General features: G+C 34.2%; 1 protein-coding gene across 13 annotated transcripts in view; it reads right to left on the bottom strand.

Moving 5' to 3' along the window:
• The window catches only part of LOC130824880 (RNA pseudouridine synthase 4, mitochondrial-like), a 54,847-nt gene extending 39,705 nt beyond the window's left edge, over nucleotides 1-15,142 (bottom strand). The window contains exons 1-11 of one of the 13 annotated variants that reach the window (XR_009046808.1): nucleotides 14,904-15,140; nucleotides 14,624-14,681; nucleotides 14,431-14,510; nucleotides 13,036-13,149; nucleotides 12,761-12,865; nucleotides 10,673-10,729; nucleotides 10,452-10,598; nucleotides 10,311-10,369; nucleotides 10,118-10,197; nucleotides 8,723-8,836; nucleotides 8,448-8,552 (exon numbers count right to left, since the gene is read on the bottom strand). Coding sequence is in view for 8 of the 13 variants with exons in the window: in XM_057689924.1 (XP_057545907.1) it covers nucleotides 10,179-10,197; nucleotides 10,311-10,369; nucleotides 10,452-10,598; nucleotides 10,673-10,729; nucleotides 12,761-12,865; nucleotides 13,036-13,149; nucleotides 14,431-14,466 (537 nt within the window). In the remaining 5 variants the exon portion in view is untranslated. Of the gene's footprint in view, nucleotides 1-8,447; nucleotides 8,553-8,722; nucleotides 10,198-10,310; nucleotides 10,374-10,451; nucleotides 12,866-13,035; nucleotides 13,150-14,430; nucleotides 14,511-14,623; nucleotides 14,789-14,903 lie in introns of those variants that run through there. The other 12 variants (XR_009046807.1, XR_009046810.1, XR_009046809.1 and 9 more) reach the window with 12 other exon arrangements.
• Between the last annotated feature and the right edge of the window lie 343 nt (nucleotides 15,143-15,485).

Genomic DNA, 15,485 nt, shown 5'->3' with positions numbered 1-15,485 from the left:
GGAAGAAGGGCAAATTAGTCTGAGTTTCGTGGGAATGTATTGGTGAAGTAGATCATCGACTTTGATGTTTATGAACATTGATAGTCTTGTGACATAATACAAGAGTTCCTGAAAGTAAAGTACATCATGTCACTAGTGTTAGTAAAGCTAAGAAATGAACATGAGAGGATTCTGATGGCTTATAGTTTGAGTTGCTGAATAGTGTTCAAATTTCGTGAGGATTTCAGTTGTCTTGTAGGAGGAAATAGTAAGTATTATAAAAGTTTGAGATGAGATTCAAGTTCTTTGAATAGACAAAAGAGTTATGCAAGTAAGTGGCATAGACCTCTCGAGTTTCAAGTTGATGATAATGTATTCCTTCGTGTTTCACCAACTAGAGCAATAATGAGATTATAGAACAAGGGTAAATAGTCTGAGGTTCGTGGGACCATAGGAGATTTTTGAGCGGATTGGTGAAATAGATTATCAACTTTGATGTTGATGAACTTTGATAGTTTCGTGACATAATATAAGTGTTCGTGACGATAAAGTACATAAAGACATTAGTGTTAGTAGACCCTAGGAATGAACATAAAAAGATTATTAAGACTTATAGTTTGAGTTGCTGAATAGTGTTCAGACTTCGTGATGATTACAGTTGACTTGTAGGAGGGAATAGTATGTATTATAGTCGATTTCTTTAAATAGACAAAAGAGCTATGGAAATCAGTGGCATAGACCGATCGAGTTTCAAGTTGATGATAAGGTGTTCCTTCGTGTTTCACCAACTAGTGCAGTAATTAGATTCTGGAAGAAGCGCAAATAAGTCTGAGTTTCGTGGGAATGTAGGAGATTTTTGAGCAGATTGGTGAAGTAGATCATCGACTTTGATGTTTATGAACAATGATAGTTTTGTGACATTATACAAGAGTTCGTGAAGGTAAAGTTCATCATGTCACTACTGTTATTAAAGCCTAGAAATGAACATGAGAGGATTATGATGGCTTATAGTTTAAGTTGCTGAATAGTGTTCAGACTTCGTGATGATTTCAGTTGACTTGTAGTAGGAAATAGTAAGTATTATAAATGTTTGGGATGAGATTCAAGTTCTTTGAATAGACAAAAGAGTTATGCAAATCAGTGGCATAGACCTCTCGAGTTTCAAGTTGATGATAAGGTGTTCCTTCGTGTTTCACCAACTAGAGCAGTAATGAGATTCTGGAAGAAGGGCAAATTAGTCTGAGTTTCGTGGGAATGTATTGGTGAAGTAGATCATCGAATTTGATGTTTATGAACATTGATAGTCTTGTGACATAATACAAGAGTTCCTGAAAGTAAAGTACATCATGTCACTAGTGTTAGTAAAGCTAAGAAATGAACATGAGAGGATTATGATGGCTTATAGTTTGAGTTGCTGAATAGTGTTCAAATTTCGTGATGATTTCAGTTGTCTTGTAGGAGGAAATAGTAAGTATTATAAAAGTTTGAGATGAGATTCAAGTTCTTTGAATAGACAAAAGAGTTATGCAAGTAAGTGGCATAGACCTCTCGAGTTTCAAGTTGATGATAATGTATTCCTTCGTGTTTCACCAACTAGAGCAATAATGAGATTATAGAACAAGGGTAAATAGTCTGAGGTTCGTGGGACCATAGGAGATTTTTGAGCGGATTGGTGAAATAGATTATCAACTTTGATGTTGATGAACTTTGATAGTTTCGTGACATAATATGAGTGTTCGTGACGATAAAGTACATAAAGACATTAGTGTTAGTAGACCCTAGGAATGAACATAAAAAGATTATTAAGACTTATAGTTTGAGTTGCTGAATAGTGTTCAGACTTCGTGATGATTACAGTTGACTTGTAGGAGGGAATAGTATGTATTATAGTCGATTTCTTTAAATAGACAAAAGAGCTATGGAAATCAGTGGCATAGACCGATCGAGTTTCAAGTTGATGATAAGGTGTTCCTTCGTGTTTCACCAACTAGTGCAGTAATTAGATTCTGGAAGAAGCGCAAATAAGTCTGAGTTTCGTGGGAATGTAGGAGATTTTTGAGCAGATTGGTGAAGTAGATCATCGACTTTGATGTTTATGAACAATGATAGTTTTGTGACATTATACAAGAGTTCGTGAAGGTAAAGTTCATCATGTCACTATTGTTATTAAAGCCTAGAAATGAACATGAGAGGATTATGATGGCTTATAGTTTAAGTTGCTGAATAGTGTTCAGACTTCGTGATGATTTCAGTTGACTTGTAGTAGGAAATAGTAAGTATTATAAATGTTTGGGATGAGATTCAAGTTCTTTGAATAGACAAAAGAGTTATGCAAATCAGTGGCATAGACCTCTCGAGTTTCAAGTTGATGATAAGGTGTTCCTTCGTGTTTCACCAACTAGAACAGTAATGAGATTCTGGAAGAAGGGCAAATTAGTCTGAGTTTCGTGGGAATGTATTGGTGAAGTAGATCATCGACTTTGATGTTTATGAACATTGATAGTCTTGTGACATAATACAAGAGTTCCTGAAAGTAAAGTACATCATGTCACTAGTGTTAGTAAAGCTAAGAAATGAACATGAGAGGATTATGATGGCTTATAGTTTGAGTTGCTGAATAGTGTTCAAATTTCGTGAGGATTTCAGTTGTCTTGTAGGAGGAAATAGTAAGTATTATAGAAGTTTGAGATGAGATTCAAGTTCTTTGAATAGACAAAAGAGTTATGCAAATTAGTGGCATAGACCTCTCGAGTTTCAAGTTGATGATAAGGAATTCTTTCGTGTTTCACCAAGTAGAGCAGTAATGAGATTATGGAACAAGGGTAAATAGTCTGAGGTTCGTGGGACCAAAGGAGATTTTTGAGCGGATTGGTGAAATAGATTATCAACTTTGATGTTGATGAACTTTGATAGTTTCGTGACATAATATAAGAGTTCGTGAAGATAAAGTACATAAAGACATTAGTGTTAGTAGAGCCTAGGAATAAACATAAGAAGATTATTAAGACTTATAGTTTGAGTTGCTGAATAGTGTTCAGACTTCGTGACGATTACAGTTGACTTGTAGGAGAGAATAATATGTATTATATTCGATTTCTTTAAATAGGCAAAAGAGCTATGGAAATCAGTGGCATAGACCGATCGAGTTTCAAGTTGATGATAAGGTGTTCCTTCGTGTTTCACCAACTACAGCAGTAATGAGATTCTGGAAGAAGGGCAAATTAGTCTGAGTTTCATGGGAACTTAGGAGATTTTTGAGCGGATTGGTGAAGTAGACAATCGGCTTTGATGTTTATGAACATTGATAGTTTTGTGACATAATACAAGAGTTCGTGAAGGTAAAGTACATCATGTCACCAGTGTTAGTAAAGCCTAGGAATGAACATGAGAGGATTATGATGGCATATAGTTTGAGTTGCTGAGTTTACTTGAAGCAGGAAATAGTAAGTATTATAAAAGTTTGAGATGAGATTCAAGTTCTTTGAATAGACAAAAGAGTTATGCAAATCAGTGTCATAAACCTCCCGAGTTTCAAGTAGATGAAAAGGTGTTACTTTGTGTTCCACCAACTAGAGCAGTAATGAGATTCTGGAAGAAGGGCAAATTAGTCTGAGTTTCGTAGGAATGTAGGAGATTTTTGAGCGGATTGGTGAAGTAGATCATCGACTTTGATGTTTATGAACAATGATAGTTTTGTTACATTATACAGGAGTTCGTGAAGATAAAGTACATAAAGACATTAGTGTTAGTAGAGCCTAGGAATAAACATAAGAAGATCATTAAGACTTATAGTTTGAGTTGCTCAATAGTTGTTCAGACTTCGTGACGATTTAAGTTGACTTGTAGGAGGAAATAATAAGTACTATAAAAGTTTGAGATTCAATTTCTTTAAATAGACAAAACAGCTACGGAAATCAGTGGCATAGACCGATCGAGTTTTAAGTAGATGATAAGGTGTTCCGTCGTGTTTAACCAACTAGAGCAGTAATGACATTCTGGAAGAAGGGCAAAGTAGTCTGAATTTCGTGGGAACGTAGGAGATTATTGAGCGGATTGGTGAAGTAGATCATCGACTTTGATGTTTATGAACATTGATAGTTTTATGACATATTACAAGAGTTCGTGAAGGGAAAGTACATCATGTCATTAGTGTTAGTAAAGCCTAGGAATGAACATAGGAAGAATATTAAGGCTTAGAGTTTGAGTTGCTAAATAGTGTTTAGACTTCGTGATGAATTAAGTTGACTTGTAGGAAATAGCAAGTATTATAAAAGTTTGAAATGAGATTCAAGTTATTTGAATAGACAAAAGAGTTATACAAATCAGTGGCATAGACCTCTCGAGTTTCAAGTTGATGATTTCAAGTTGATGATAAGGTATTCCTTCATGTTTCACCAACTAGAGCAGTAATGAGATTATGGAACAAGGGTAAATAGTCTGAGGTTTGTGGGACCATAGGAGATTTTTGAGCGGATTGGTGAAGTAGATAATCGACTTTGATGTTTATGAACATTGATAGTTTTGTGACATAATACAAGAGTTCGTGAAGGTAAAGTACATCATGTCACTAGTGTTAGTAAAGCCTAGGAAATAACATGAGAGGATTATGATGGCTTATGGTTTGAGTTGCGGAATAGTGTTCAGAATTCGTGATGATTTCAGTTGACTTGTAGAAGGGAATAGTAAGTATTATAAAAGTTTGAGATTCAAGTACTTTAAATAGACAAAAGAGCTATGGAAATAAGTGGCATAGACCGATCGAGTTTCAAGTTGATGATAAGGTGTTCGTTCGTGATTCACCAACAAGAGCAGTAATGAGATTCTAGAGGAAGGGCAAATTAATCTGAGTTTCGTGGGAACGTAGGAGATTTTTGAGCGGATTGGTGAAGTAGATCATCGACTTTGATGTTTAGGAACATTGATAGTTTTGTGACATAATCCAAGAGTTCGTGAAGGTAAAGTACATCATGTCACTAGTGTTAGTAAAGCCTAGGAATGAACACAGGAAGATTATTAAGGCTTATAGTTTGAGTTGCTGAATAGTGTTCAGACTTCGTGATGATTTTAGTTGACTTGTAGTAGGAAATAGTAAGTATTATAAAAGTTTGAGATGAGATTCAAGTTCTTTGAATAGACAAAAGAGTTATGCAAATAAGTGGCATAGACCTCTCGAGTTTCAAGTTGATGATAATGTATTCCTTCGTGTTTCACCAACTAGAGCAGTAATGAGATTATGGAACAAGGGTAAATAGTCTGAGGTTCGTGGGACCATAAGAGATTTTTGAGCGGATTGGTGAAATAGATTATCAACTTTGATGTCGATGAACTTTGATAGTTTCGTGACATAATATAAGAGTTCGTGAAGATAAAGTACATAAAGACATTAGTGTTAGTAGAGCCTAGGAATGAACAAAAGAAGATTATTAAGACTTATAGTTTGAGTTGCTGAATAGTGTTCAGACTTCGTGATGATTACAGTTAACTTTTAGGAGGGAATAGTAAGTAATATAAAAGTTTGACATTCGATTTCTTTAAATAGACAAAAGAGCTATGGAAATCAATGGCATAGACCGATCGAGTTTCAAGTTGATGATAAGGTGTTCGTTCGTGTTTCACCAAATAGAGCATTAATGAGATTCGGGAAGAAGGGCAAATTAGTCTGAGTTTCGTGGGAACGTAGGAGATTTTTGAGCGGATTGGTGAAGTAGATCATCGACTTTGATATTTATTAACATTGATAGTTTTGTGACATAATACAAGAGTTCGTGAAGGTAAAGTACATCATGTCACTAGTGTTAGTAAAGCCTAGGAATGAACACAGGAAGATTATTAAGGCTTATAGTTTGAGTTGCTGAATAGTGTTCAGACTTCGTGATGATTTTAGTTGACTTGTAGTAGGAAATAGTAAGTATTATAAAAGTTTGAGATGAGATTCAAGTTCTTTGAATAGACAAAAGAGTTATGTAAATCAGTGGCATAGACCTATCAAGTGCCAAGTTGATGATAAAGTGTTCCTTCGTGTTTCACCAACTAGAGCAGTAATGAGATTTTGGAAGAAGAGAAAATTAGTCTGAGGTTCGTGAGAACCTAGGAGATTTATTAGCGGATTGATGAAGTGGATTATCGACTTTGATATTGATGAACTTTGATAATATTGTGACATAAGATAAGAAATCGTTAAGGTAAAGTATATCATGTCATTATGGTTAGTAAAGCCTAGGAATGAACATAAGAAGATGATTAAGGATTATAGTTTGTGCTGTTGAATAGTGTTTAGACTTCGTGATGATTACAGTTGACTTGTAGGAGGGAATAGTATGTATTATAGAAGTTTGATATTCGAGTTCTTAGAATAGAGAAAAGAGCTAACGAAATAAGTGGCATAGACCTATCGAGTTTCAAATTGATGATAAGGTGTTCCTTCGTGTTCCACCAACTAGAACAGTAATGAGATTCTGGAAGTAGGGTAAATTAGTCTAAGTTTCATGGGAACCTAGGAGATTTTTGAGCGGACCGGTGAAGTAGATCATCAACATTGATATTGATGAACTTTGATCATTTTGTAACATAATACAAGAGTTCGTGAAGGTAAAGTACATCATGTTATTAGTGTTAGTAAAGCATAGGAATGAACATAAGAAGATTATTAAGACTTATAGCTTGTGTTGCAGAATAATGTTCAGATTTCGTGATGATTACAGTTGACTTGTGGGAGGGAATAGTAAGTATTATAAAAGTTTGAGATGAGATTCAAGTTCTTTGAATAGACAAAGAGCTATGCAAATTAGTGACATAGACCTATCTAGTTTCAAGTTGATGATAAGGTGTTCCTTCGTGTTTCACCAACTAGAGAAGTAATGAGATTCTGGAAGAAGGGTAAATTAGCATGAGATTCGTGGGAACCTAGGAGATTTCTGAGCGGATTGGTGAAATAGATTATCGACTTTTATGTTTATGAACATTGATAGTTTTGTGACAAAATATAAGGGTTCATGTAGATAAAGTACATAACGTCATTAGTGTTAGTAGAGTCTAGGAATAAACATAAGATTATTAAGGCTTATTGTGAATTGCTGAATAGTGTTCAAACTTTGTGATGATTACAATTGACTTTGAGATTGATGAACTTTGATAATTTTGAGACATAATAGAGATTATTATGGCTTACAGTTTAAGTTGCTGAAAAGTGTTTAGACTTTGTTATTATTATACTTTGAGACAAAAGAGCTATGCAAATCAGTGGCATAGACCTATCGAGTTTCAAGTTGATGATAAGGTATCCGTTCATGTTTCACCAACTAGAGCAGTAATGAGATCCTTGAAGAAGGGTAAAATAGTCTAAGGTTCATGGGAACCTAGGAGATTTTTGAGCGGATTAGTGAAGTAGATTAATGACTTTGATAATGATGAACATTGATAATTTGGTGAAATAATATGAGCGGATTAGTGAAGTAGATTAATGACTTTGATAATGATGAACATTGATAATTTGGTGAAATAATATAAGAGTTCGTGAAGATAAATTACATCATGTCATTAGTGTTAGTAATGCCTAGGAATGAACATAAGAAGATGATTAAGGCTTATAGTTTGAGTTGCTGAATAGTGTTCAAACTTCGTGATGATTGAAGTTAACTTGTAGGAAGGAATAGTGAGTATTATAAAAGTTTGGGATTTGAGTTCTTTGAATTGACAAAAGAGCTATGCAAATAAATGGCATAGATCTATCAACCTTCAAGTTAACGATAAGGTCTTCCTTCGGTTTTCACCAACTAGAGCAGTAATGAGATTCTGGAAGAAGGGTAAATTAATGACTTTGATAATGATGAACATTGATAATTTGGTGAAATAATATGAGAGTTCATGAAGATAAATTACATCATGTCATTAGTGTTGGTAATGCCTAGGAATGAACATAAGAAGATGATTAAGGCTTATAGTTTGAATTGCTGAATAGTGTTCAGACTTCGTGATGATTTCAGTTGACTTGTAGTAGGAAATAGTAAGTATTATAAAAGTATGAGAATCAGGTGCGTAGACCTATCGAGTTTCAAGTTGATGATAAGGTGTTTCTTCGTGTTTCACCAACTAGACTAGTAATGAGATTTTGGAAGAAGGGTAAATTAGTCTGAGGTTCGTGATTGGTGAATTAGCTTATTGACTTTGATAATGATGAACTTTGAGAATTTTGTGACATAATATGAGAGTTCGTGAAGATAATGTAAATCATGTCATTAATGATAGTATACCAACTATGGACATTGAGGAAACAAATACTATCTTAATAGAGTATATATTCTCATATGGACAAACAATATAAAATTGTTCTTTATAGTAATGTGGAAAAACATTTAGAAACGAGGCGAACTACAACAAATCAATTATAGATGAAAATCTAAAAAAGGGAAAGAAAAAGAGCAAGTGTACAATCAGAAAAGATGTAATATGTTAAAGAGAAAAGCAAGAACCTTAGTTAGTGGTACTGAGATCATTCCCTTCAGTTGATTAGGAACCCCAAAGACAAGAGCCAAGAATCTCTTTTGTAGGTTTCTCTTCCTCAAATCAGTCTCCTTCTGAAAATAAGAAATGACAGCAGCATCCCTATAAAAATAGATACTTAACAAGGCAATGAAGCTAAGAGTCAAAACAAAGAAAACCTCAGCAAACAAGAATTCGTGAGTCAAGTTTTCAATAAGTTGTCTGTCAAGAAAAGACAACACAAAATGAAGATACAGCGACTTACGTCTTCTGATATGCCAACAGTTTTCTCACGGAAAATAGAGTGAAGAATTGCTGTGCTTGTTTCTGTTCTTCCCATCACCAAGATTCCACTACTATCTCTATCGAGTCTGTGAACCTAAAAAGAAACATGAACTTCTCATTAACAGGCTTATTTAAACAGGAAGGCAAGATATGTATTTTTACACTGTCCTCGACCCCTTTTTTCTTCTTTGATTTCTTTTCTGTTGGGACGAGTCAACTTATCTGACGACTTACAATTGCAGACAGATCGCAAAAAATCTGTTTTTATCCAACCTTCATATATTCTAACCGAAAACAAAACGAAACCACACACGATATCATCAAGAGAACTGCCAATTCTAATGGGTGCATTAAACTTGTTAGAAAACTAAAACAATAGTTCAAACATTCCATCCAAAAACTACAATTAAAAACACATACACTAGAATCTACCAAGTGTTCTTATATTCTATCCAATTAAAAACATGAGCCAGAAACAAAGAAACAACACCAAGCCCTACAAGTCCACATAACTTCTAACAATGAACCTCACTAAACGGGAATGATTTACCGGCGGTATCCATACCTAGAAAAGACATTGTTTCTAATGAATGTTAATAACGGAAGGATATGACCAACTCAAAATTGTGAGATTTTAGTTTAATCTATCACACTCAAGCTAATCATCCCTAATAGTGGTCTGTCAATGTAGTTGAAAAATGAACATAAACAAACAGAAATAAGTTTATAAAAAGTCAAGTCACTCTGTTACGCTAGCTAACTAATTTGAACCCACGCAGACTAATCTCCCATAGTCATATTATGAACTTTCAAGTGCAGATGCAATAAAGAAAACCAACTAGCATGCTCTCTGCTAGTAAAGTACATAATTCCCCTTACACTTTAAGAAGTATACATATGGCTAACTCTAGTGATATTCATGTTCAACAAACAAGAGTTCCTGCATCCCAAGTTCTTACTAGTGAGCTTAATGAGAACAAATAAGTTGTTTACCTCTAAAACTATGAATGATTTTTGAAGTCACATTACAGTTTGATGTTATGTTACCAATGGTGCTATAACTAGAAGTCTAATACACTTTAAACTCTAAGATTGTACTCTAAATATTCTGCAACAAATGGGTTTCAGTTGTGACAGGGTAATGCGATTGTTGCACCGCCAAAAAACAGCCAAAACTATGAGATATATAGTGAACCGGCTTAAAACGTGATTTTTTTACACCATTATGATGCAGATATACTGGTTTGGTAGGTCCGAAACCGCTTAGAACTGTACCCCTACGACTCAATGTGGCCATTGTTAAAAAGTGCGGCTCAGAATAATAGGTTCACACACAAGAATGACAACACATAAACAAAGTATGCACATAACTCACCGATCTTGGACGTTCTTTGATGTCATATCTAGACATGTGGCAGCCAATTTATCTAAACTCTTTATAATCCCAAGGCCACCCTGAACAATGTCGATCAATCATCACGGTAAGTCATAATTTTAAAGTAAAAATGCTTACATATCGAAGCTGCACATTCTTGTACAAAGCAGAGGATACAAAATGCATGTTATACCTGTCATTTTCCTGTACTGGCAGTTTTGGGGGTTTGTTGATAGCAATTATGGCAGAATCCTGACTTCACAACATACTGAGAATGTGAGTCAAGCCAAATTCACAAAACAACAGTAAAAATAAAAGTTAAAGGATATCACACCTTATATATCTCAAGGCAACGAATGAAGTTCATTTCTTCTTCGCTACACTCATACTCCTGCTTCTTGATAGGTGGTTCCATAACACCTATAGGTAGAAAGATCCGCTCTCCTTCCCTCATCACGTCTTTAGCTCCCACCTTCCAAAACTTGACACTACCACTCAGATTAATACATTGGAAACTTTTCAACAAAGATTTAAAAGCTACACATCAAAGGTTACCCGTTTCAACGGGCAATCGGAAGCATCAGCGTTGCCGTCTACATTGTCTCTTCTAACCTGCCCACACAACCTCAAAAATTAAACGATCAAGAAGAATTCCCTAAACCCACTATCAAATTCAAAACAATACCTCAAAAAGATTTGTTCACATCATCCAATATCCCCATCTCTCATAATTAAGTACATTACTTAGGGGGGTGCTTGGCAGGTGGGATTTGAGAAAGAGAATGAAATTTTGTCTAAAAAAAGTTCCAAGTCTTTAATCGTCTAAAAATGTCTTGAGAAGGATGGTATTTTAGTTGAGACTTTCATTTTCATCTCTTCCTTCCAAGCCCCTAACACGACAAACAAGGCATAAATATTTTTTTGTTGTTAAAATCTAATCTTTAAAGTCTCATATTAAAGTATTACAATTCCTATTCCCTTGTACCAAATTTTCTTACAAAAACCTTCACAGTAATATCTCCAAGGGGTTTAGTTCCCCAACATGAACCAATAGACGTTCAAATTAAAAATCCTACTCCATTCATTTGATTAAATTATTTCTCAACCCGTAATTATCGACTTTGATGTTTATGAACATTGATAGTTTTGTGACAAAATATAAGGGTTCATGTAGATAAAGTACATAACGTCATTAGCGTTAGTAGAGTCTAGGAATAAACATAAGATTATTAAGGCTTATTGTGAATTGCTGAATAGTGTTCAAACTTTGTGATGATTACAATTGACTTTGAGATTGATGAACTTTGATAATTTTGAGACATAATATAGATTATTATGGCTTACAGTTTAAGTTGCTGAAAAGTGTTTAGACTTTGTTATTATTATACTTTGAGACAAAAGAGCTATGCAAATCAATGGCATAGACCTATCGAGTTTCAAGTTGATGATAAGGTGTCCGTTCATGTTTCACCTACTAGAGCAGTAATGAGATCCTTGAAGAAGGGTAAAATAGTCTAAGGTTCATGGGAACCTAGGAGATTTTTGAGCGGATTAGTGAAGTAGATTAATGACTTTGATAATGATGAACATTGATAATTTGGTGAAATAATATGAGCGGATTAGTGAAGTAGATTAATGACTTTGATAATGATGAACATTGATAATTTGGTGAAATAATATAAGAGTTCGTGAAGATAAATTACATCATTTCATTAGAGTTAGTAATGCCCAGGAATGAACATAAGAAGATGATTAAGGCTTATAGTTTGAGTTGTTGAATAGTGTTCAAACTTCGTGATGATTGAAGTTAACTTGTAGGAGGGAATAGTGAGTATTATAAAAGTTTGGGATTTGAGTTCTTTGAATTGACAAAAGAGCTATGCAAATAAATGACATAGATCTATCAACCTTCAAGTTAACGATAAGGTCTTCCTTCGGTTTTCACCAACTAGAGCAGTAATGAGATTCTGGAAGAAGGGTAAATTAATGACTTTGATAATGATGAACATTGATAATTAGGGAAATAATATGAGAGTTCGTGAAGATAAATTACATCATGTCATTAGTGTTGGTAATGCCTAGGAATGAACATAAGAAGATGATTAAGGCTTACAGTTTGAATTGCTGAATAGTGTTCAGACTTCGTGATGATTTCAGTTGACTTGTAGTAGGAAATAGTAAGTATTATAGAAGTATGAGAATCAGGTGCGTAGACCTATCGAGTTTCAAGTTGATGATAAGGTGTTTCTTCGTGTTTCACCAACTAGAGTATTAATGAGATTTTGGAAGAAGGGTAAATTAGTATGAGGTTCGTGATTGGTGAATTAGCTTATTGACTTTGATAATGATGAACTTTGAGAATTTTGTGACATAATATGAGAGTTCGTGAAGATAATGTAAATCATGTCATTAATGTTAGTATACCAACTATGGACATTGAGGAAACAAATACTATCTTAATAGAGTATATATCCTCATATGGACAAACAATATAAAATTGTTCTTTATAGTAATGTGGAAAAACTTTTAGAAACGAGGCGAACTACAACAAATCAATTATAGATGAAATTCTAAAAAAGGGAAAGAAAAAGAGCAAGTGTACAATCAGAAAAGATGTAATATGTTAAAGAGAAAAGCAAGAACCTTAGTTAGTGGTACTGAGATCATTCCCTTCAGTTGATTAGGAACCCCAAAGACAAGAGCCAAGAATCTCTTTTGTAGGTTTCTCTTCCTCAAATCAGTCTCCTTCTGAAAATAAGAAATGACAGTAGCATCCCTATAAAAATAGATACTTAACAAGGCAATGAAGCTAAGAGTCAAAACAAAGAAAACCTCAGCAAACAAGAATTCGTGAGTCAAGTTTTCAATAAGTTGTCTGTCAAGAAAAGACAACACAAAATGAAGATACAGCGACTTACGTCTTCTGATATGCCAACAGTTTTCTCACGGAAAATAGAGTGAAGAATTGCTGTGCTTGTTTCTGTTCTTCCCATCACCAAGATTCCACTACTATCTCTATCGAGTCTGTGAACCTAAAAAGAAACATGAACTTCTCATTAACAGGCTTATTTAAACAGGAAGGCAAGATATGTATTTTTACACTGTCCTCGACCCCTTTTTTCTTCTTTGATTTCTTTTCTGTTGGGACGAGTCAACTTATCTGACGACTTACAATTGCAGACAGATCGCAAAAAATCTGTTTTTATCCAACCTTCATATATTCTAACCGAAAACAAAACGAAACCACACACGATATCATCAAGAGAACTGCCAATTCTAATGGGTGCATTAAACTTGTTAGAAAACTAAAACAATAGTTCAAACATTCCATCCAAAAACTACAATTAAAAACACATACACTAGAATCTACCAAGTGTTCTTATATTCTATCCAATTAAAAACATGAGCCAGAAACAAAGAAACAACACCAAGCCCTACAAGTCCACATAACTTCTAACAATGAACCTCACTAAACGGGAATGATTTACCGGCGGTATCCATACCTAGAAAAGACATTGTTTCTAATGAATGTTAATAACGGAAGGATATGACCAACTCAAAATTGTGAGATTTTAGTTTAATCTATCACACTCAAGCTAATCATCCCTAATAGTGGTCTGTCAATGTAGTTGAAAAATGAACATAAACAAACAGAAATAAGTTTATAAAAAGTCAAGTCACTCTGTTACGCTAGCTAACTAATTTGAACCCACGCAGACTAATCTCCCATAGTCATATTATGAACTTTCAAGTGCAGATGCAATAAAGAAAACCAACTAGCATGCTCTCTGCTAGTAAAGTACATAATTCCCCTTACACTTTAAGAAGTATACATATGGCTAACTCTAGTGATATTCATGTTCAACAAACAAGAGTTCCTGCATCCCAAGTTCTTACTAGTGAGCTTAATGAGAACAAATAAGTTGTTTACCTCTAAAACTATGAATGATTTTTGAAGTCACATTACAGTTTGATGTTATGTTACCAATGGTGCTATAACTAGAAGTCTAATACACTTTAAACTCTAAGATTGTACTCTAAATATTCTGCAACAAATGGGTTTCAGTTGTGACAGGGTAATGCGATTGTTGCACCGCCAAAAAACAGCCAAAACTATGAGATATATAGTGAACCGGCTTAAAACGTGATTTTTTTACACCATTATGATGCAGATATACTGGTTTGGTAGGTCCGAAACCGCTTAGAACTGTACCCCTACGACTCAATGTGGCCATTGTTAAAAAGTGCGGCTCAGAATAATAGGTTCACACACAAGAATGACAACACATAAACAAAGTATGCACATAACTCACCGATCTTGGACGTTCTTTGATGTCATATCTAGACATGTGGCAGCCAATTTATCTAAACTCTTTATAATCCCAAGGCCACCCTGAACAATGTCGATCAATCATCACGGTAAGTCATAATTTTAAAGTAAAAATGCTTACATATCGAAGCTGCACATTCTTGTACAAAGCAGAGGATACAAAATGCATGTTATACCTGTCATTTTCCTGTACTGGCAGTTTTGGGGGTTTGTTGATAGCAATTATGGCAGAATAATCACACACAAACACAAAATAATCCAATCTCATTCACCGGCTCCCACATAGGCGGTGTTTTGGGAATTAATAGAAGAATAATCACACACAAACACAAAATAATACGCTGCAAAATTTAAAAAAACATTATAAAAATGTCATGAAAGCAACTCTATAACTTATAATCATAAATTTATTTTCATTATGTTTGCCCCAAATTCTATTTTCAGAGTAAAATCATACCTGTTTAAGACGAAAGAGTTTCTGAGCAAGTGAACGAGGAAGGTGAGGACAACAACGATAAACCCATTTCAGCGCAGACGTAGTCGTTTCTATTGAATCAATGTCACCTACAATACTCCGGCGACTGATTCTTTTACCCAATGAAACAGCATTAATGGAGAAAGAAAAAGGCGGTAAAGTTACCCACTTTCCTTTGACCCTTCCACCGCCAATGTTTTATACCACACCGTCATTCTGTATGTATTGGTTTTATATACTCTTGATTGATTTTTTTACACATACAGCCTGTCGTATCTTGTATAGCTGTATTGGTATAAATTGATTTTATTACACATTAGGAGAAAATCCATATTATATTTTCTTACCTAATTTAAAATTTGATTTATTAAAATTGGAGATAACTTAGGTAAAGTAATATTTATATAATTTTATATGTCTAATCTAGAATTTGATATGTTTAATTAAATAAAAAGATGATGTATTTGATAAATACTTTTTTAAAAAATTAGTATTTAATTTTTGCTTTAAAAATTATGTATTTGATAAATTTAATCACGATAATATATATTTGCAATATTCTT

Source organism: Amaranthus tricolor, chromosome 1 (genome assembly GCF_026212465.1).
Source record: "Amaranthus tricolor cultivar Red isolate AtriRed21 chromosome 1, ASM2621246v1, whole genome shotgun sequence".
NCBI lineage: Eukaryota > Viridiplantae > Streptophyta > Magnoliopsida > Caryophyllales > Amaranthaceae > Amaranthus > Amaranthus tricolor.
The sequence above is the reverse complement of the archived record's forward strand: the minus strand, read 5'-3'. Positions and strand labels throughout refer to the sequence as shown.